The sequence below is a fragment of the Benincasa hispida genome, chromosome 1, assembly GCF_027475165.1.
Source record: "Benincasa hispida cultivar pf3 chromosome 1, pf3_genome.v1.1, whole genome shotgun sequence".
Taxonomy (NCBI): domain Eukaryota; kingdom Viridiplantae; phylum Streptophyta; class Magnoliopsida; order Cucurbitales; family Cucurbitaceae; genus Benincasa; species Benincasa hispida.
Window position 1 is genome coordinate 96,081,682 of NC_143478.1, and position 21,282 is coordinate 96,102,963.

Below are 21,282 nucleotides of genomic sequence, written 5' to 3' on the forward strand. Positions count from 1 at the left end.
GTGACTAGTTAGGTTTCTATTTCAATAAGATGACCTCGACAACTTAGTATTAATCCTGAGTATATTATGAATTCTTGTTCATAAGGGGTTGTCTTTTGACTTGTATAGGTGAGAGTGGCCAGTTTGCTGACTCAATAAGCCTACCATTTTGAAGATAAGACGAAATGGGGAACTGGGAACATAATAATACAAGATGAAATCACTCATTCCTGACTTTAGGGTAAGTAAATGAGTGTTCCCTTAAGTGGTATCTCCAGGACTTGAACAAAGGACCCTACCCTTTCGTTAGCCCAAAAGAGTTTCTGTTTAATGGTTGGACCATAAATAAGTTGTTCGTTAGAGGAACACTGGTATTTAAGGATACAGAGGTAACCCAAAGGCAAAAAGGTAATTTGACCCAATTGATGTTATGAATACTCGTGAATGACTAACTTGTTGTTATTGGTTTATATCCGTGGACACAAAAATATATCTGCAGCGAGAAGAGTGTAGTTGTGGGTCTTTAGTAGAGTGTCCACAGTTAACGAATATTGTTTAATCTAGTTAATGAGTTTAATCAATTAGGTTTAGCAATTAATCTCATATCGTTGGAGCTTCTAATCCGTAGGTCCATCAAGTCCCCTTGTTAGCTCACTAAAGGATATTAATGAGGAATGATTTGAATTACTCAAATCAATTGAGGAAATTATATATTAATGTGATTAATATATAATTAATTCTATTAATACGATGATATATAATTAATATAGATGTGATCTATCTAAGATTGGTATTTTTGAATGAGATTCAAATATTAGATTTATATGAATTAGATTTCTAAAGAGATGTATACATATAAATATGTGATATTTATATGTTAATTAACTCTATTAAATATGATTTAATATAGTTATTTAATTGATTAAGAAATGACAAAGAGATGAGAGGATATAAATATATGATGTTTATATATATATATTAATTAACTATACATATTAAATTAGATTTAATATGTGGTTATTTAATTAATGTGTCAATTAATTAAATAAGGTGTTATTTAATTAGTTGACATCAAGGGTAAAAAGGGAAATATTTGGAGAATGGGTAAAAGCCTTCTCCATATAAATTCTCCTTATTAGCTCATTTAGGGAAAGCAATTTCATTTGGAGAGAAATGTTGTTTTGGTGAAAAAAACCCTAACCTCCACAAATTAATATCTCTATACTTTCTCTACCTTTTCCTCTTTTAAGGGTTGGAGACCACTTATCCAACTCTTAGAATTCCTAGAGAATAATATCAAGGTAATCTTGTGGTAGTGTCGGTGATCGTTGAGAAGATGTTAGTGTGGAGAAAAAGAGGAATTTCAAGAGGCTTGAGAGTTTACAAAAATAAGAACCGTTCTTCCCTTTTGTTATTCTTCTTTAATGCATGCTTAACATAATGTTTATCCTATTACTATTCTTTTTAGTTCAGTTTTTGTTTCTTATAAAATGGAAAATCGAATGCAAGGCAATCCCAATGCTTCCGCTCAGGATTCGATATCCCCCACAACTACCTCTTGTACCTTAATTACTACTAATCTTCTAATGAACAACTTATTTATCATTTAATCATAAACTAAGTCATTCTCGGATCAATGAGATGGTGGAGCCCGATGTTCAAGTCTTGAACTTAGTATTCAAAGGAACTACTCATCTATTGCCCTTTGAGAAGGACTGAGTTTCATATTGTAAGATTATGTACCCTTCTCCATCCAAATGGAGGCTTATTGAATTGGCTACAATGACCAGCCTCACTCATGCAAATCAAATAACAAACCCTTATAGTCAAGAGTTCATCATTCAATCAGGTGGCATACAATCATTTTATAAAATATTAATCTTTTCAATTAAAAAATCTGTACAGAGAGATAAAATGTTTTGCAATCCAATTTTTTTAAAACTTATCATATATGTCTCCATTTTTTTTCCCACAAAAGTATTGTAATTAAAATATGGGATGGGGAATCGAACCTCAGACTTCGAGGTCGATAGTACGAGCATTATGCCTCCATTTGAGCTACTCTTATTGGCTATATATCTCTACATGACAAACGATTTGGATAAAATTAATTGTAACAATTATAAAAAGGATCATATTCATAGTGTCACCAAGTTAAGACATTGTATCTTATCTATTTTTCACCATTTAGCTAGGTTATTTATTTAAACATGATTCACTCGTATGTCACTTGTTAAACAAAACATAAGTCTAGGTATCTCGTTAAACAAAACATAAGTCTAGGAAAGTCCTAAATAGCTTTCAATACATCATCAACAATAAAGAAAACATCTATGTCCCAAAAGAAAAGATTGTAGTATATCAATCACGATCAGGTGGGTGTGGGTACACGATCAAGTATTGATTTGTTGTGTTATGTTTGTACTTCTCAAAATAGAAGAAATTATGAAGTGTTAATGTTAAAGGAATAATAATAACGAGGTGTTAAATAAAATGACGACTTCTATTAGTCACAAAATTTAAATAAATAAGTGGATGTCAACTAAGAATAGTTTGCTGAGTAAAAAAAATGTAAAATTGATCTCTCTCTCCCTCTTTTTTGAGTCCAACAGTGCACAAAATGAAAGAATTCAAACTTTTGGCTGCAATTTAAATTTTGTTTTATATTTTCAGATTCATTGAGTTCAGCGAATATGTGTTTGATTGGTAGTCTGAATTTTATTTTAAAAAATTGGTTCCAAATTCTACGATGGAAACAATGCAAATTCTGAAAACAACTATTTTTAATGTATCCAGATTTTGAATTTAAAATTTTAAAATACAAAATTATATATTAAAAATGGTAAAAAGAAAAATAACACGAATATATTATTTCATATTATAGACTCAATAATTTTTGTTAAATTAAACTATGTAATATATTACATATTATATGATATTACGAAATAATAATTATATAAAAATTTTAGAAAAAAATACTTTTTAGTCCCTGAGTTGTTATGAATAGATGCAATTGATCTCTGAAATTTAATTTGACCATTTTACTCCATAAGTTTTCAAGGATAGATTTAAAAAATCTCTATTCACTAATACAATTATTAAAACTGGCAAATTTGTCCAAGTAGACTTATTTGGACAATACGGCTTGCTTATCGAGATTGATATATTATTATTTATTTTTAAGCTTTATTTACAAATATTTTCTTTAAAAAAAAAAAAAAAATCACTAAGTTGTTATACCTTATATTATACACGCATTTTATTTTATTCCATAATTTCGTCCATCTTCTTAATAAGATTTTTCAAGCATTACTTTTTGTTCTTAATCAACTCTTTAATTCTGCAAATTAATCAGAATTTTTCATATAGTTCCAATGAAAAATAGCATCTAAGAAAAAAAATAATTGTAAACTTATAAGAAATCAAAGGTGAATGAGGTAAAAAAAAAAAGAAAAAAAGAAGAAGCACTTACCTCTAAGTGGATGATCGAAAGACTGAAAAAATTAATTTTAGTGGTTGAAGTTAGGGGTGGACAGCAAAACCGCTTAAACCGAATCGATTTACAAAATCGAACCAAACCAAACCGATTTATAAGTAAAATCGAAAAAATCGGTTCGATGTGATTCGTTGGAATGTTAAAACCGAATTTAAATGGTTCGGTTTGGTTCCAAGTTTGAAAATCGGTTTCTAAACCGAACCGAATCGTTTGAATATAAATATATAAAATTATATATATATATAATATTAATAAAAAAAGTTTCCTTTCTTCTTCAGTAGTTCCAGGCTTTCTTTCGCTTTCGTTTCTTTAGAGTTTGTGGCCGCCGCTCTTCAGTCTTCGTCTTCACTCTTCATTTCAGCTTCAGTTTGAGTTTGAGTTCGAGTCTTCGTCTTCCAGTTCGAAATCGAGGTTTCATCTTCTCACAGTCCTCAACCGATTCCATCTCTTTGTCCTTTTTTATCTCCGATTCCATTTCTTCATCTTCAGCCGATTCCATCTCTTCGTCTTCCCCAATCTTCACTCATTAGTTCTCCTTCTCCCTCGGGCCTTGACGTCGACTGTCTTGACAGAAGATTCCACCCATTTTGTTCGCTGGTCGGCATCGGGCATTTAGGTAAAAAAAAAAAAAAAGAGAAATCGATCCTCAGTTTGGTTCGAATCGCACAAATGGTGCGGTTCGGTTTACTATATAAATAATATCGTTTTGGTTCGGTTTGGGTCAAACCGAACCGATTTCACCCTTAGTTGAAGCCTTTTCGGTGGTGGATGGATAGAATGCTTCTTCAATCTTTTGCATGGGTTGTTTATGAAGTTTGCAAGCATATTGATAAGGGCTTATAACTATTTTTTATTCTAAAAAAATTAGTTAATAAAATTTTATAAATGATCCTCACGCTATGTAAGCAAGCCATGTCAGCAGCTAAAAAGTTGATTTGGACGGACAATCCATTAATTGTAATGGTTCGGTTACTGAAGATATACTTTTTAAATCTATTCTTGAAAACTCAGAGTCTAAAATGACCCATTTGAAATTTCATGAACCAATTACATATATTTCTAAAAAGATTAAAATGGTATTTTCTCCAAAATTTTACTATAAAATAAGTTTATAAATGAATTAGTAATTGTTTATATTCAACCTGTATGTAGTGAGTAACTAAATATATTTTCAAACACATTTTGAAAAAGTATTTAAATTGGAATTTAATTTTTTAATGTGCTACCAAACATATATATGAAAACGTGATATATAACTCTGTTTTCTTTGAATATCTTATTTTTAAAATTCAGTTTTTAAATTGACTATTGAACAAACCCTGACTTTTTAGTCAATAATATTTTATGTCAAATTGAATTATCTTCATGTGGGTAAATTGATATCACTTTTAAATGTTAGGAACTTTAAAACCTTTTAAATGTAGAACAATCCAGGAGTTTTGTTTGGTAACTCATGTTTCTTGTTTTCAATTTGTTAGAAGCATTTTCAAAAGGTTGTAAAACAGTTTTATTTTCAAAACATAAATAAAAACGTGTGATTCTGATTTTATAAAATGTATGATAAATACCTAAAGAAAATCTCCTTAAAAAACTAACATCTTTATCTAAAAACTAATTTATAGTAAAAAAAATAACGCTTTTATTATTGTTGTTATTATTATTATTTTTTAATTTTAAGTACAATTACACTTTATAAAATGTATGATAAATACTTAAAAAAATCTCATAAGATACTAACATCTTTATCTAAAAACTAATTTATAGTAAAAAAAAATAATAATAACGCTTTTATTATTGTTGTTATTATTATTATTTTTAATTTTGAGTACAATTACACTTTTATTGAAAGTTTAGAAAGTTAGAATCAAGAAATTATAAAAAACTATATATAGTTTTTTCGATTAAAGAAGAAAAAAAAAAAAAACAAAAATACATTTTTTTTGTCTTAAGTTTTTTTCTCCTAATTTTTATTTGGTCCTTATTTTCCAAAATGTTGCACTTTTACCATTTGAAATTTTATTTTGATTTAGTTTTATGTTGCAAATGTACACTTTTACCTTTGAGGTTTCACTAAATATGCACTAATTTACAACGATTATTGAGTTGGGAGATTTAACATTAATGTATATTAAATAAAAGAATGTAATCTCATTGAGAAATTGAGGGTGCTCAATTCGATTGCATTTGAAATTTATATAGGATCCACTAGCCGTTGTATGTTACGTTACTGTTATTACCATTATATATATGGTTAATGTTACAGTATTAGAATTATGAAGGTGTTATATTTTTTTGTGAATGTTCTAGAACTCATAATTCGTGTTAAACATTCTATTTATCAATAATAATGACTTGTTGATTTTGCATCTTATTATGAAAATCTAATAAACATATCATTGGCTATAGTCTGAATACGGTAACTTTATGTAGTGACATAAACAGGATCAAGTTAACAGTATATAGCTTAAATGGTCTAGTAAGTATATGGATGAAATTAGATATCTCATTCTGCTAACACTATTGGATACGACCAACTATGTAGTTGAGAAATTGTAAAATGCTACAAACGATGTGATCCACAGATCATTCATGTTGAGACATGTTAATGGGGGTTTCCTATGCAATGTGTTTGCATATAGACTGAACCACGAAAATAGTCACTTTTCTTTATAATGACTGTTTACGGTTAAAACTAACTATTTCATTTATCAAATAACCTAGGTTAACTCGATCTTAATCTTAAGCTAGCTATGAACTCCTGTTTGTTCGGGATTATCTTTTGATCTGCAAACGGTGAGAGTAGTCCAACAATACTGCTCAATAAGCTTCCCATTTTGGGATAAAACCGGATGAATAGCTGGGGACATAGCCTTGCAAGCTGGAATTCACTCTTACCCGATTTAGGGTTAGTAGATAGGTTGTTCTCCTAAGTATTGATTCCAGGTATTGAACAATCGAGGCCCTGCCTTCTCATGATAGATAAAGAATTTGATTCATAGGGATTATAAATCAGAATTGTTCATTAAAAGGTCAGTGGGAATTTAAGGAACAAGATGTATTCATAAGGGTAAAACGGTTATTTTGACCCAGCTGTGATTACGAACAACCTGTGAAAGATCGACTTACTGATTATGGGTATAAAGTGGACATAATATATCTACAGTGAGAGGATTTCAACTATGAGATATAGTGGAGTGTCCCATTAGTTAACGAATAGGAGTTAAATCGAACTAATGAGTTTAGCGGATTAAACTCGAATTGTTGGAGCCCATGATCTGTAGGTCAGCGAGATCCCCCTACTAGCTCGTAAATGGTTAAGCTTTAGAGTAGTTTGAGAAATTAATCTGAAACGTTCAAATTAAAAATTAGACGGAACAGAAGAATATATATATTTAAATATGATTTAAATATATGAAGATGGTTTTTTATGCAAAAATTAATTTAATATTTGATATTAAATTAATTAATATGTTTTAATTAATCTTAGAAAATTAAATTTTCAGTTTTAAAATAAACAAAGGTCTTAAAATCAAAATTTTGGTTTTAAGATAAATTGAAAAATTGGAAAACATGCACAAAATGGTTTTTCATGGTTTTCCATTATCATCTTCTTCATGCTCACACAAAACCCACTTCCTCTTCTTCATTAACTCCAAGCATGAGCTGCAAGGTATGCACATTTCTTCTTTGCATGTTCATCTGCAATAAATAAAGGAGAATGGAGTGATTTAGAGGGATGGATTCTACAGAAATTTTGAGAAAAAATTTTGGTTGAAGAAGAGTTCTTCAAAACTGAGTACTGTGAGCTTCTCCTTCGTTTTACATTGCTTCAAGCTGTTCTTGAGTCTCACAACTCGGTCTAAAGTTCCAAGAGGATAGTGGAGAAGATCTTGGGGTGGTTCACGGTGATCTATGAAGAAAACTATTGCTATTTGATCGAGATCTTGAAGAGTTCTACAAAAGTATGATATAAAACCCTCTTATTTAGATGAGCATGCTTTAGTTTCTGCCAAAATTAGTGAATTTGAATGCTTATGGATCATTGATACTTCCATTGCTTGTTATTACACTCTTACAATATTAATTATTACCGTTATCTTTAAGGAAGTAACATTAACAGTAAATACGACAGATTTGTAATTTTAAATAAATAGGATAACACAACAATCCAATTACATATGCAATCCAGACTAACAATTGATCTATTAATGAAATTTCATTATGATGGCACCTTTTTTTATTACGAATTGGTAAACGTGACCTTAATCAATTGTGATTTTTCTTAAATAAATTAAAAGATACCGCCATAGTGAGATTGACACATTGATATTGGCATGACTTGTATGCCAAGAGGTTCAATCCTCCAGCTCAACCATCGTTGTACTAAAAAAATGAATTAATAGATATTAATACTAAAGATTGAAAATAAGTGTTTGGTGAAAACCTAAAACTAAAAATGTAAATTTTAAAACTTATGACCAAATTGAAATAAAAATCAAACCTAATACAATTAGAATATTCTGAAATTTAAAAATTAAATTGAAATTATATTCAAAAGTTCAATAAATATGAAATATTTTAATATTAAAAAAAAAAAAAGAATAATAATGAGGAATTTAACCTTATCAAATAAATTTAAATTCTAATTAAACGGTTCTTCTGCAAACTCCCTCCTCACTTTAATGCCAGAAAACAGAACGCAAATCCATCACAGAAACCAAACCTTCTTCACCATCATGGAACAACGCTTCCTGTGCACTCGACAATGGCGTCCAATTCTTCTTCTTCCACCTTTGACGAGCTCAAATGGGTTATTCAAATTCGTCGGACCCTCGAAGAAGAACTCGACGACGACGACGACGGGATTCCAATAGCAATCTTCAAGGTCCCTAAATTGTTAATGGCGTCCGATCCACATTCCTACACTCCACAACTAGTTGCGTTGGGTCCTTACCATTGTTGGCGTCCGGAGCTCCATGAGATGGACAGATGCAAGCTCTCTGCCGCAAAAAGGGCTAAGAAATTCAGTCCTACAAGCCTCCAATTTCATGATCTCGTTGAACAATTGTCGAAGCTCGAGCAGAAGATTCGAGCGTGTTACCATGGTTACTTGGATCTTAACGGCGAAACTTTAGCTTGGATGATGGCCATTGACGCCTCTTTCTTGCTCGAGTTTCTCCATGTCTACGCCGGAGAATTGAAGATTCTCCGGCGAGTTTCTTCGGGAATGTCGCATTTGATGGATTACGCTGGGACGAAGCCGACACATAACGCCGTTCTCAGAGATACAATCATGCTCGAAAATCAGATTCCATTGTTCGTATTGAGGAAGATGATGGAATTTCAATTCGAATCCTCTGAACAATCTGATGAGATTTTGCTCTCTATGATGATCGGTTTATTCACAGAGCTTTCTCCATTCAACACCACGGATGGGATTCCAGAGATTCAAATTTCAGATTGCGCTCATTTGCTGGACTTTTTATACCAAATGATCACTCCTAAATCGAAAGGACCATCAGAAATTATCGAAATCCCTAATGAAATCGAACAATCTCCCCAAATTTTACACAGATCCAAGCAATTCCTCAAACGCCTAATTAGATTCACAAAGCGAGCGATGCAATCTCAACATATGAAGACGATCACGCGGCTGCCATGGACGATTCTCTACACGATCCCTCCATTCACAATCTTAAAACAACCCGCTGAGATTCTATTCTTCAAAGAGCAACAAGAAGCCAAGGAAGAAACAGAATCTCAAAACCCTAATTCAAATCCGAACGCGAATAGACCGCCATTAACGGAAGAAATAACAATACCTTCAGTTTCGGAGCTCTTCAGAGCCGGAATCCGCTTCTCGCCCTCCCATGGCGGAATCTCGACGATCACCTTCAACGCCAAAACCGGAACACTGTACCTTCCAACGGCGAGACTAGACGTGAACACACAAGCAACACTGAGAAACCTAGTAGCATACGAAGCGTCAAGCGGAATAGGGGCGCTGGTTTTGACAAGATACACAGAATTGATGAACGGAATCGTGGATTCCGACGAGGATTTGAGATTGCTAAGAGAAGGAGGAGTGATTGTGAACCATCTGAAGAGCGATGAAGAGGGTGCAGCGATGTGGAATGGGATGAGCAAATCGATCAGATTGAGCAGAGTATTGGAGTTGGACAAGGTGATTGAAGAGGTGAATGAGTATTACAACGGATTGTGGAGAGTGAAAATGGGAAGATTCGTGAAGGAATATATTTACAGTTCTTGGCCATTGCTTGCTTTAATGGCAGTCGCTTGGTTTCTGTTCTTCATCGCTTTGCAAGCCTTTTGCTCTCTGTTTGGTAGGTTGCTTTCGCGCCCTTCCTCCTAAGCGTTCTTGAAACTATTGGGTTAAATTGCAATTTGGTCCTCCTTTTATTGAAATATTCAATTTCATCCCTATCATTTTATTTCTATTTTGGTCCTCGCGGCTTTTTGTAGTTTCATATCTATGGAGTTAGGCCAAGCATTGATTTTTTTTCCCCTCTCAAATAACATGTGAGGTATTAGAATATATGAACCTTCGATTTTAAGAGAAATAATCCACGATACTTACTTTGAGTATTTGACACTATTTATATGAATGTCTTGTCTATTTTTTTTGAATATAAATTATTTTTTAATTTAGACTATAAACTTTCAATTTCATAAAAAAAGTGTTATTTTATGTAGTCTAATTCTTAATTTTTTTTTCACTGATGTTAACAAAAAAAAAAAAGTGTAAAAACATTCCTAAGTTAGTTAATTAATTTCAATGAAATAATCTTTTGACAAGTTTGGGCAATTCCCAAATTACCTGATGAATAATTTTGTTAAAACTCATAAATTTCAATCAATAATTTTCCTCGAATGTTGTTTTTCTCTAAACATATATAAATTTCATATTATATGTTTTATAATTCTTTGAATGCGTAAGAACGAGCTTTTTAAAGTGTGGGTTTTGCATGAAGAAACTGTAACATATTGTTCGCACGAGGTTTCCTGAGAGACGTATTTCGTGGAGTTGAGCTTGAGTTGGTGTTGGTGTTGATGCTGATTTGATGCGATGTGGTTCGATCTCTAGTACTCGATCCTCTAGTTCTCTCTTGGTTGAGTGGATGTGCTTGACTTGAAGAAGAAAGGCACCGAACGTTCTTGAAGTAGAAGTCTTAGAAGAGTCTTTATGTCTTCAAGGGTCTTTTGTCTTCTAGGAGTGTAATTTCAGGAGTCTTGGGAGTCTTTTACTTGTTATTGAATTATCTCTGTGTTCTCTGAATGCAGAATTGCTGACATTTTGGAATGAAAAGAACTATTTTATTTATAGAGCTCTTTGATGGACTTCATGGGCTTAGATATGGTCTTTGGGCCCAATTAATTGGATTTGGGCCTGACCCTTGAGCCCTATTAATTGAACTTGGGCCTAACCTTTGGACCCTATTAATTGGACTAGGGCATGACCTTTGGGCGCTATTAATTGGATTTGGGCCTATTTGGACATTTTAGGCCCAAATTAAGCCTATGTTTAGGCATAACTAGACCAATGTCCAAATTATAATGTCAAATTGGATGAAATTAATTTTACTCAACCCAATGTTCGTGGGAACACGTGACGTCATCAGAATTCATCTTCAATTTCAATTTGGGACACATATCTGTTGGGATTGGTGTCATAATTCTCCTGGCGCCTCGTAGTTTGTAAACTTTGTACATATTGTTATAAATATAATATGGGTTATTTTATTTTGCATTTACTCATATCCAATAAACAAAGCTCCATGGTTATTGTATGAAAACTTAAGCATGTATATGAGATATACAAGTGGATCATGCCGTAAGTGGTAACCTAAAAAGGTTTGTAGTATAAGGATTAAAGAGGGATACCTGATCCTTATGACACTATGGATATGACCCACTTTGTAGAGGTTTACAAGTGTTGTGAACTACTACAGATGGTTGATCATGACCATTCATGTAGAGGCATGTGAGCGAGGGTATCCTATACAAAGAGTTTGTATAAGACCGAACCACAAGATGACTAGTCTGTTTATATAACATCGTCGATACTTGAATCTTACATCTCACCTAAACGACCATAGGTGACATGACCTTAATCCCGAGTGTTTTGGGAACTCCTGCTTTTGAGGACGGTCCTTTGATTAGTATGGGTGAAAATGGCCAGATTGCTAACTCATTAAGCTTACCTTTTTGGGGTTTTGTCTGATTGGGGAACTGAGAACTCAGTTACACAAGATGAAATTCACTCCTTCCTCGAAGCAGGGGTAAGTAGATAGATAGTTAAGGAGTTAGATGTAACTATAGGGGAAAAATAGTAAATTGGCCTAGCTGTACTTATGAGCGATCTGTGAAGGGTTATCACACTGTTGATTGGTTGATATGGACACAAAATATATCTATAGTAAGAAAAGTGCAACTATCGGGTCTTTAGTGGAGTGTTTGATAGTTAACAGATGATGGAGAGTCAGGTTATCTGATATTCCAAATTACAGATCTAAATTGAACGCATTTTCAGTCGTGGTGGGTTTCTGCATTTGTGGATGAATATGATGAACGTTTCAGGTTTAAATTGCCTTTTTATTAATGCTTTCAGTATTACAAAGTGTTAATTGTAAGGGCCCCTGTGTTTTTGGGCGAAATTAACTTTGCAATCGAGTCTGTAATTCGAAAAATTCGAGTTCGTCGAGTCGTTCGTGATGAAGCTTCCACGCATGGCGATGCAGTTCTCAATGAAGAAGAAGACCAAGCGTTGGCGGATCGTGTAGCCTCAGGTAAACGATAGTTTGGATTTAATCGATGGTTTAGCTAATGCTAAGCGATGAGGTAAATCGTTGACCATATCGCGTGGCATTGGTTGCGCGATCGCGTAGGAACTAGAGATAGACATCGTAGTGGGAGCATGCGATGCTCGTCGTTTAGTAGAAGGCACGTGCTAGACGATCGTGTAATTAGCAAGCTTCATCGTTTATTTTTTACCTATGCGATCGCGCGTATGCGATACGGAGACGCTAGCTAAGTGATCGCTTAGGCGATGGTGCTTCACAGCATCGTAGTCACTTAGACGATCGCGAAAGGCGGCCGTTTTGCGAAGCACGCTAAGCGTCGTGTACTTCAGGCTTCATCGCTTAGTAAAGGTACACGATCGTGTAGTAATAACTAAACGATGTTTGGATTTTTCTAGATGATCGTATAGTAAATGCTAGACGATCGTTCAACTTTGGAGCACTGGTAAGCGATAGAACAAAGTGTTTGTTTTATCGTGTAGACGATCGCGGGGTGCTTAGTACACGATGGATGGTTGGAGAAGCGATGCTTTGCTGAGCGGTTAAAGACTCGGTTCGCCTGTTTGAACCGGTGACTCCTTGTCTTTGTAATAGTTAGCTTTTTTTTTTTTTTTTTTTTTTTTTTTTGTATTTTTAAGGCAGTTTTACCCAGTTCATCAACTTTTATTGCTTATACATGTGATGTATGGTACTTATATGCCAAAGTGTTTGTCATATAGTTTAAACCCACCTTAGGTTGTGCAATTATTCATGCATCATGTATTATAAATGTTATAATCAAGCGTGAAAAAATTACTTGAAAGCATGCACATGCATCATGAAATATAAGAGTTGTATTTTGCATGCAGTGAGCATTATCATGCATCATCCTTTTATTATAAATAGTATAGTCTAAGGGTGAATGGAAGCATATTTTGCTTGTTTCATTGTTGTTTTGTATAAGTGTTATATAAAAGAAGTAGCAATGAATGGACAATGCATTAAGCATGACACTTAGGCTGTTTATAATTGTTATGAATGCCTTGCATGTGCTAGCTTCACATTGTGGTGGTTGTTTCCGTTTATAAGTGTTATAAAGGAAATTAGACCTAAAACCAGTAATTCAAAGTTGCATACGGACTTAGGTTGAACTCAAGTTTTTTAAAAGGATTTTAAAATTGGATTTAGATAGACCTAAGTTCAAATGGTTCTAAAGTGTTTAGTAACCTAGATTAATTTTTTAAAATCGGTTTAATAGGATTAAATTGGTTGAAATAAAAGATTAAATTTGTTGTAAACCTATCTATAAGGGACCTTTTGTCTAAGGTGTGTTCTGGCTAGGCTGGGGTTCTTAAGTTGATGGAAACGTAACACCCCTACTTGGGAAGCTACCTGGAAAGATGAATTAGATAGATTTTCAACAAGCATGCGACGTTTTGGTTAAAAACTTGATTAAAGAGTTTAATGGATGATAATTAAAATTTTTTCACTATCCAAGGTAAATATTACTCTTGGGAAAACCTAAAAGTCACTTAGTTAAAATCCTTAGCCGTGTTTTTTCTAAGTAAGCTAAACCCTAGGTTATAAAATACTCAGTGGATAGAAGAGGCGTATCAGATATGTCTATGATTCCACTCATGTTTCTCCCTGTATGTTCACACCATGAGAATCATGCTTGGCATGGAGATGCCCAGGATGCATCCCCCTTTGGATGGTGTTTGCATGAGTCAATCAAGGTGAACGGAGAGAGTGTTTATAGTAAGTGGGTGAAGGGTGTATGTCAACACGTCCTATGGTCTCTGTCATTGGTTAACACTGTGAGATCATTTTGTACGCCCTCGTGTCACCTTCGAAGCATCCCCCTTCGGATGGGTTTTATGCAGTTGGTCAATATCAAGATGAACTCCAGAAATGGATAAGGTCGCTTTAGGTTTTGCCCCAATCAGATTTTTTCCTTTGGATTGGCCTTTTAGGACGGACCTCTAGGGCTTAAAATGGCGGGTCACACTTACGGGAGATTGTTAAGTAAGTTAATGATCTCTTGGCCAAATCAATGATGGCTAGTCGTTATAGGAACAAGAGTTGTTATGGTATTAATGACTGGTTGAGAATTTCTCAATTCAGAAGAGAGATGACTGACCTCCCTTCGACGACTTTTGACCTAAACCTTTGAAGTGTTATTGCGAAACTAGATATCACACGGGGTTTATGTTAGTTTTGCTAAAATCTTATTGGATATTGTTTTGTTTTACAACAGGTATTTGCTTAAAACTTAATGTAGGTCAATGTATTTTTCTTTTCAGCAACTCGTTAGTATTTCCATTTAAAGCTTTTAAAAATGATCGATTATTTACAGTGGAAAGAATCATGTGAAACGAATTTCGTGGCAAACGACCTCCATTCCACTACTCTCCAAAAAAGGAGACAAGACAGTAAATGTGATTTATTGGTCTTGGAGACGTGTTTGGTAGAGAATGATGATTATGCCTGAATCCTTGATTCAGGTGTTACCAATCATGTCAGTTTCTTTTACTAAGGATTTACTTCCTGGAAAACGTTGCCACAGGGAGAGATGAATCTTCGAGTCGGTACTGGTGAGGTTATTTTAGCTGTTGCTGTAGGCAGGCTGAAATTATTTGTTGACAAGAAATGTTATCTATTACTGGATAATGTTTTTGTAGTTCCTCATATTAAGAGGAACTTAATCTCCGTTTCTTGTCTCATTGAACAAGGCTACATTGTCTCCTTTTCTGAGAATAAAGTGTTTATTTTCAAGAATGGAATGGAGATTGGTTATGGTTCAATGGAAAATAACTTATACGCACTAAGGTCGTTAGTCATAAAAGCCTTGTTTAACACTGAAATGTTCAATACGACAACAACAGCTAAAAGACCAAAGGTTTTTCCAAAGGAAAACGCCCATCTTTGGCATCTAAAGTTAGGTCACATTAACCTCAATAGGATTGAGAAGTTAGTGCAAAGAGGACTTCTAAAGAGTTTAGAAGAAAACTCCTTGTCGGTATGTGAATCGTGCCTCGAAGGTAAGATGACCAAATGACCTTTTACTGGAAAAGGTTACAGAGCCAAGGAAACCTTGGAGCTTGTACATTCAGACCTCTGTAGTCCGGTGAATGTTAGAGCTCAAGGTGGGTATGAATATTTCATCTCTTTCATAGATGATTATTCTAGGTTTGGGTATCTCTTCCTAATGCAACGTAAGTCTGAAGTCCTTGACAAGTTCAAGGAGTATAAGGCTAAAGTTGAAAACTTGTTAGGTAAGAAGATAAAAACACTACGATCTGATCGTGGTGGAGAGTATATGGACCTCCAATTTCAGAACTATATGATCGAACATAGGATTGCATCCCAACTCTCGGCCCTTGGTACACTTCAGCATAATGGTGTATCAGAAAGGAGAAACAGAACCCTGTTGAACATGGTTCGGTCTATGATGAGTTATGCTCATCTTCCAGACCGTTTTGGGGTTATGCAGTGCAGACTGCATGTTATATCCTGAACAACGTTCCCCTCGAAAAGTGTTTCTGAAACACCTTTTGAGTTATGGAGAGGCCGTAAAGGTAGTTTACGCCACTTCAGGATTTGGGGCTATCTGGCACATGTGCTAACGACTAATCCAAAGAAGTTGGAACCGCGTTCGAAGGTTTGTCTCTTTGTAGGCTACCCCAAGGAAACGAGAGAAGGATACTTCTATGATCCGAGTGAGAACAAAGTGTTTGTTTCCACTAATACTATCTTCTTGGAAGAAAATCACATGAGGGATCATAAGCCACAAAATAAGCTCGTTTTACATGAGATCTCTAGTGAGACTGAGACTGCTGAGGGTTCAACAAGAGTTGTTGAACAGGTCGACAGATTAACAAGAGTTGTTAAGGTCGGAACGCCTAGTCAACTAGCTCAAGGTTGAGATTGTCTCGACGTAGTGGGGGGGTTATAAATAGGTTTAACTGAAGCCCATAATGTCATTAAGAATGATGGGGTTGAGGATCCTTGTCTTTTAAGTAAGTAATGGAAGATGTTGACAAAGATGAATGGGTTAAGGCCATGAACAAGGAAATGGAGTCTATGTACTTCAATAACGTCTGGGAGCTTGTTGATCTACCTGATAGGGTAAGTCCTATTGGGTGTAAGTGGATCTTTAAGCGAAAGAGAGGTGTAGATGGAAAGATGCAAACCTTTAAGGTTAGACTCGTGGCAAAGAGTTATACCCAGGTTGAGGGAGTTGACTATGAGGAAAATTTCTCACCTATTGTCATGTTGAAGTCTATCAGGATTCTCCTGTCCATAGCCATATTTTATGATTATGAAATATGGAAAATGGACGTCAAGACTGTCTTTCTTAATGGTAATCTTGAGGAGACCATCTATATGACTCAATCAGAAGGGTTCATAGTTCCAGATCAAGAGCAAAGAGTTTGCAAGCTTAATAGGTCCATTTATGGGCTGAAACAAGCATCTAGATCTTGGAACATCAAATTTGACACTGCTGTCAAGTCGTTTGGCTTTGACCAGAACGTTGATGAGCCTTGTGTTTACAAGAAGATCATCAACAGCTCAGTGGCTTTCCTGGTACTGTATGTGGATGATATCCTACTCATTGGGAATGATGTAGGGTATCTGACTGACATTAAGAGTTGGCTAGCTGCCCAGTTCCAAATGAAAGATTTGAGTGAGGCACAGTATGTTCTCGGGATCCAGATCATTCGGGATCGCAATAATAAACGGTTAACCCCATTTCAGGCATCATACATTGATCAAATGTTGATCAGGTACAGGATGCAGGATTCCAAGAGGGGTTAGTTACCCTTCAGGCATGGAATTGTTCTGTTTAAGGATCAATGTCCTAAGACACCTCAAGAGGTTGAGGAGATGAGACAGATTCCCTATGCTTCTGCTGTAGGAAGCTTGATGTATGTAATGTTGTGTGCAAGAACCAACATTTTCTATGTAGTAGAGATTGTTAGTCGGTATCAGTCCAATCCAGGATTTGATCACTAGACGGCGGTCAAGACGATCCTCAAGTATCTTTGGAGAACGAAGGACTAGATGCTTGTGTATGGAGATAAGGATATGATCTTTAGAGCATACGACATTGCTAATCCTTTTACAAAGGCCCTCACGACTAAAGTGTTCGTGGGTCACCTGGAGAGTCTAGGTCTGCGGGACATGCGACATCTTGTCTAGGGTAAGTGGGAGATGATACTGGGGTATGCTCTAGTTTATTGTATATTGTACATTTTCATATTGTTTTGTACATTAGTCTCCCGAGTCATTAGGACAAGTGGGAGATTGTTGGGATTGGTGTCCTAATTGTCCCAGAGTCTCGTTGTTTTGTAAAGATACAGACTGTGCAATTTATAAAATAAGTGTTATTTAATTCTGGCATTTACTCATATCCAATAAATAAAACTCCTTGGTTATCTTATGTGAACTTAAGCATGTATATGTGATATACAAGTGGATCATGCCTTAAGTGATAACCTAAATAGGTCTGTAATATAAGGATTAAGATGGGATAACTGATCCTGGTGACACTACGGATACGACCCACTTTGTAGAGGTTTGCAAGTGTTGTAAACTACTACAGATGGTAGATCTTGACCATTCATGTGAAAACGTGCGAGCGGGGGTGTCCTATACAAAGAGTTTGTATAAGACCTGGATCACAAAATGACTAGACTCTATATATAACGTCGTTGATACTAGAGACTTACATCTCACCTAAACAACCATAGGTGACACGACCTCAATCTTGAGTGTTTTGGGAACTCCTGCCTTTGAGGGCGGTTCTTTGATTAGTTTGAGTGAGAGTGGAAAGATTGCCAACTCAACATGCCTACCTTTTTGGGGACTTGTCTAATCTGGAAGCTGGAAACTCGATCCACAAGATAGAATTCACTCATTTCCCGAAGCAGGGAAAAATAGAGAGATTGCTCGCTTAAGGGCTGATTCTGGGGCTTGAACATAGTGGTCATAGCTTCTCTTTGGAAGAGAAGACTCATTCATAGTAGGACTATGATTTATGTTCATTAGTGGGAACAGTGGTACTTAAGGAGACAAATGTAACTATAGGGGCATAACGGTTATTGGCCCAACTATACTTAAGAGCGATCTAAGAAGGGTTGTTGCACTTCTGATTGGTTAAGATGGACACATAATATATCTGTGGTAAGGAGAGTTCAACTGTCGGTATTTAGTTGAGTGCCTGGCAGTTAATGGATGATAGATCCCATGACTAAAGAGTTTAGTCAGTTATTCACGTACCATTGGAGCTTCGAGCTACAGGTCCATGAGGTCCCCTTGGTAGCTCAATGGATTCAGTTGAGGATCAGTTCTTGGTGTTAATTTGAAATGTTCAAATTGACAAGAGGTATTTTGATTATATATGATATAATCGATTTGATGTATGTGATACATCTAGCAGAGAATTGACATACATCATATTTACATTAAGTACCATGGAATAGAAAAAGAACTATGGTTTATATGTTTCATGAGATGAAATATTAAAACTATAGATTATAAATATAGTATGATAAGTTGGTTATCATTTATGTTTATAATAATATTAATTATTGGATAATTAATTCTTTTTCTTTTAAATAACCAAAGTAATGGGTAGTTATTGAATCATGGTAACCATGAGTTTAAAAGGAAAATGGTTTTCCTATTTTGAAAAAGAAGGTTTTACAAAATATTGAAAAAGTTTTGAGTTCTCTCCGTGTAAAAGAAATTCACATAGTCATCAAGTAAATTCGGATTTACTAAATGACACCTAGACGAGCTAAACGATCGTGCAAAGGCGAGCTAAAACATCATGCAGTATTTACTAAACGATCACATAGTTTTGCTAGACGATCACTGGCCCAAGGTAAGCGATCATGTAGTGTCTGTAGGCGACAGATCGAGCTAAACGATGAGCTAAACGATCGCATAGCTTTTGCTATACGATCGCTTAGTTTTATCTAAACAATTGAGCATCGACCTATACAATAGGTCTCCGCCATCTCCACTTGCTCAGTCGTGTACGTGATCGGTGTTTCCTCCGTTTGCCTTATACCAAGTCCGAACAGATTTCACCCTCTGGATTCTCACACCGAGAATACCAAGGTAGCCTTGTTGGTGGTGTCAGACTCAACTCGACACCATCGAGGTTTTCTGGAGCTCGTTCGTGGTGTTGTAGAGGTTATTCACTGTTGCGGAGGAGTTTGTGACTGAGGCGATCGTTGAGGAGTTTGTGACCGAGCGCGAAGTGTTCGTGCAGTGTTGCGGTTGTGTAGATCGGGCTTTAGAGGCTGCTGTTGTTCGAGTGTTCGTGCGCAACGGAGCGTGGAAATGCTTCTACCATTGTGCGTAGAGTTTGATCTCTTTATGGATTTGTATTGTTCATGCTATAATTTCTACATTTGAATTGTATAACCGTTTGTTTTGAAGTCGATTGTAAATATATGTTCATTCATGATATTAATTTGGATACTCTTGTTCCGCTGCTCATGGAAATCTCATATCCGATTTCCTTCAAGATCCTGTGACTAAAGAGTTTATTCAGTTATTCACGTACCGTTGGAGCTTCAAGCTACAGGTCCATAAGGTCCCCTTGGCAGCTCAATGGATTCAAGTTGAGAATCAATTCTTGGTGTTAGTTTGAAATGTTCAAATTGACAAGAGAAAATTCGATTATATATAATATAATCGGTGTGATGTATGAGATACATCAAGTAGAGGATTAATGTAAATATGATTTACATTAAGTACCATAAAATAGAAAAAGAACTATGGTTTATTTGTTTCATGACATGAAATATTAAAACTTCAGGTTATAAATATAATATAGTTCACTCAACTGGTCGTAGCTAAATGATCGCATGACATTGTCTATACGATAGACTGCCATCTTCTACATGATTGAGCACATCGTCTATACAATAGACTGTGTCATCTCCCACTTGCTTAATTGTCTACACGATTGTTGTTCCTCCAGTCTCTTCCTCTAAACGAGATCATACAGAGCCTACAACTCCTAGCTTCTCACACCGAGAATACCAATGTAACCATTGTGGTGGAGTCTTCACTCAACTCGATTGATATCGAGGTTCTGGAGGCTGATCGTTGGGTTCATGTTGTTCGTGTGGTGTTTGATGTGGATCGTGTTATTGTACCGATTGTTGTATTCGAGCATTCATGTATTGCTGTCTTGGAGACTTATCGAGCATTTGTGATCGAGGGAGTTTAAAGAATAGTTCTTCAAAGGTACGCATACGCTATTTCTTGACTCTCTATGTAAGCATGCTATAATTTCTAGTTGTTGCATGACTTTTCAGTTTCCGTTTCTTGAAGAATTATAATTTCTAATTGTATATGTTCAATATCGAATGGAATTTGGAACGATCCTTCTGCTGCTCATGAAAATCCTCATGTCTGGTTTTCTTCAGTCGACTCTTAGTGGTCCCAAATTTGATGATTTTGGCATTTCGTTGTTAATTTAATAAGTGACGTGGAAATCCATGATTGGTCCAAAATTTCTCCTCCAACAAATGCCTCGAGATTTATGCACAGATGTGGGTGGGTGAATCTCAAAAAAGATAAAGTCGACATCAAGATGCAAGTAATTTGGTCTTGACTTCGATGCTCCTAATTTAATTAAACCGTGAATTTAGTGTATAAGTTTAACTAAAATTTGTAATAAAGGACAACAAAAATTTTAATTTAAGAAAAATCTCAACCTTTATCTCAGACTTAATTTGGTTTGGAGAGATAAAACATAAAAATTCTTCTCAAATTTTTAAAAAGAAAAATTCTGGTTTCATCCCAAATTAATTTGATTTAGAGAAGAAACTTAAAAATTTTGATTTTAAAATGAAATACAAGTTTCATCGCTAATTTAATTTGATTTGGAGGTTAAAACTTAAAAACTTGGTTCTAAGAAAGAAATTTGGGATATGGCCAAATTTACAAAGGAAAAAACTTTGAGCTTTGTCCCCAATTTTATTT

At 35.1% G+C, this 21,282-nt stretch overlaps 1 protein-coding gene across 1 annotated transcript; it reads left to right on the forward strand.

Annotated features, from left to right (window-relative positions):
* The first annotated feature begins 7,999 nt into the window (after nucleotides 1-7,999).
* On the forward strand, nucleotides 8,000-9,877 carry LOC120080129 (putative UPF0481 protein At3g02645). The gene has a single exon (XM_039034701.2). The coding sequence runs from the start codon at nucleotides 8,241-8,243 to the stop codon at nucleotides 9,846-9,848; it is 1,608 nt and encodes a 535-aa protein (XP_038890629.1). The 5' UTR covers nucleotides 8,000-8,240; the 3' UTR covers nucleotides 9,849-9,877.
* The last annotated feature ends 11,405 nt before the right edge of the window (nucleotides 9,878-21,282 follow it).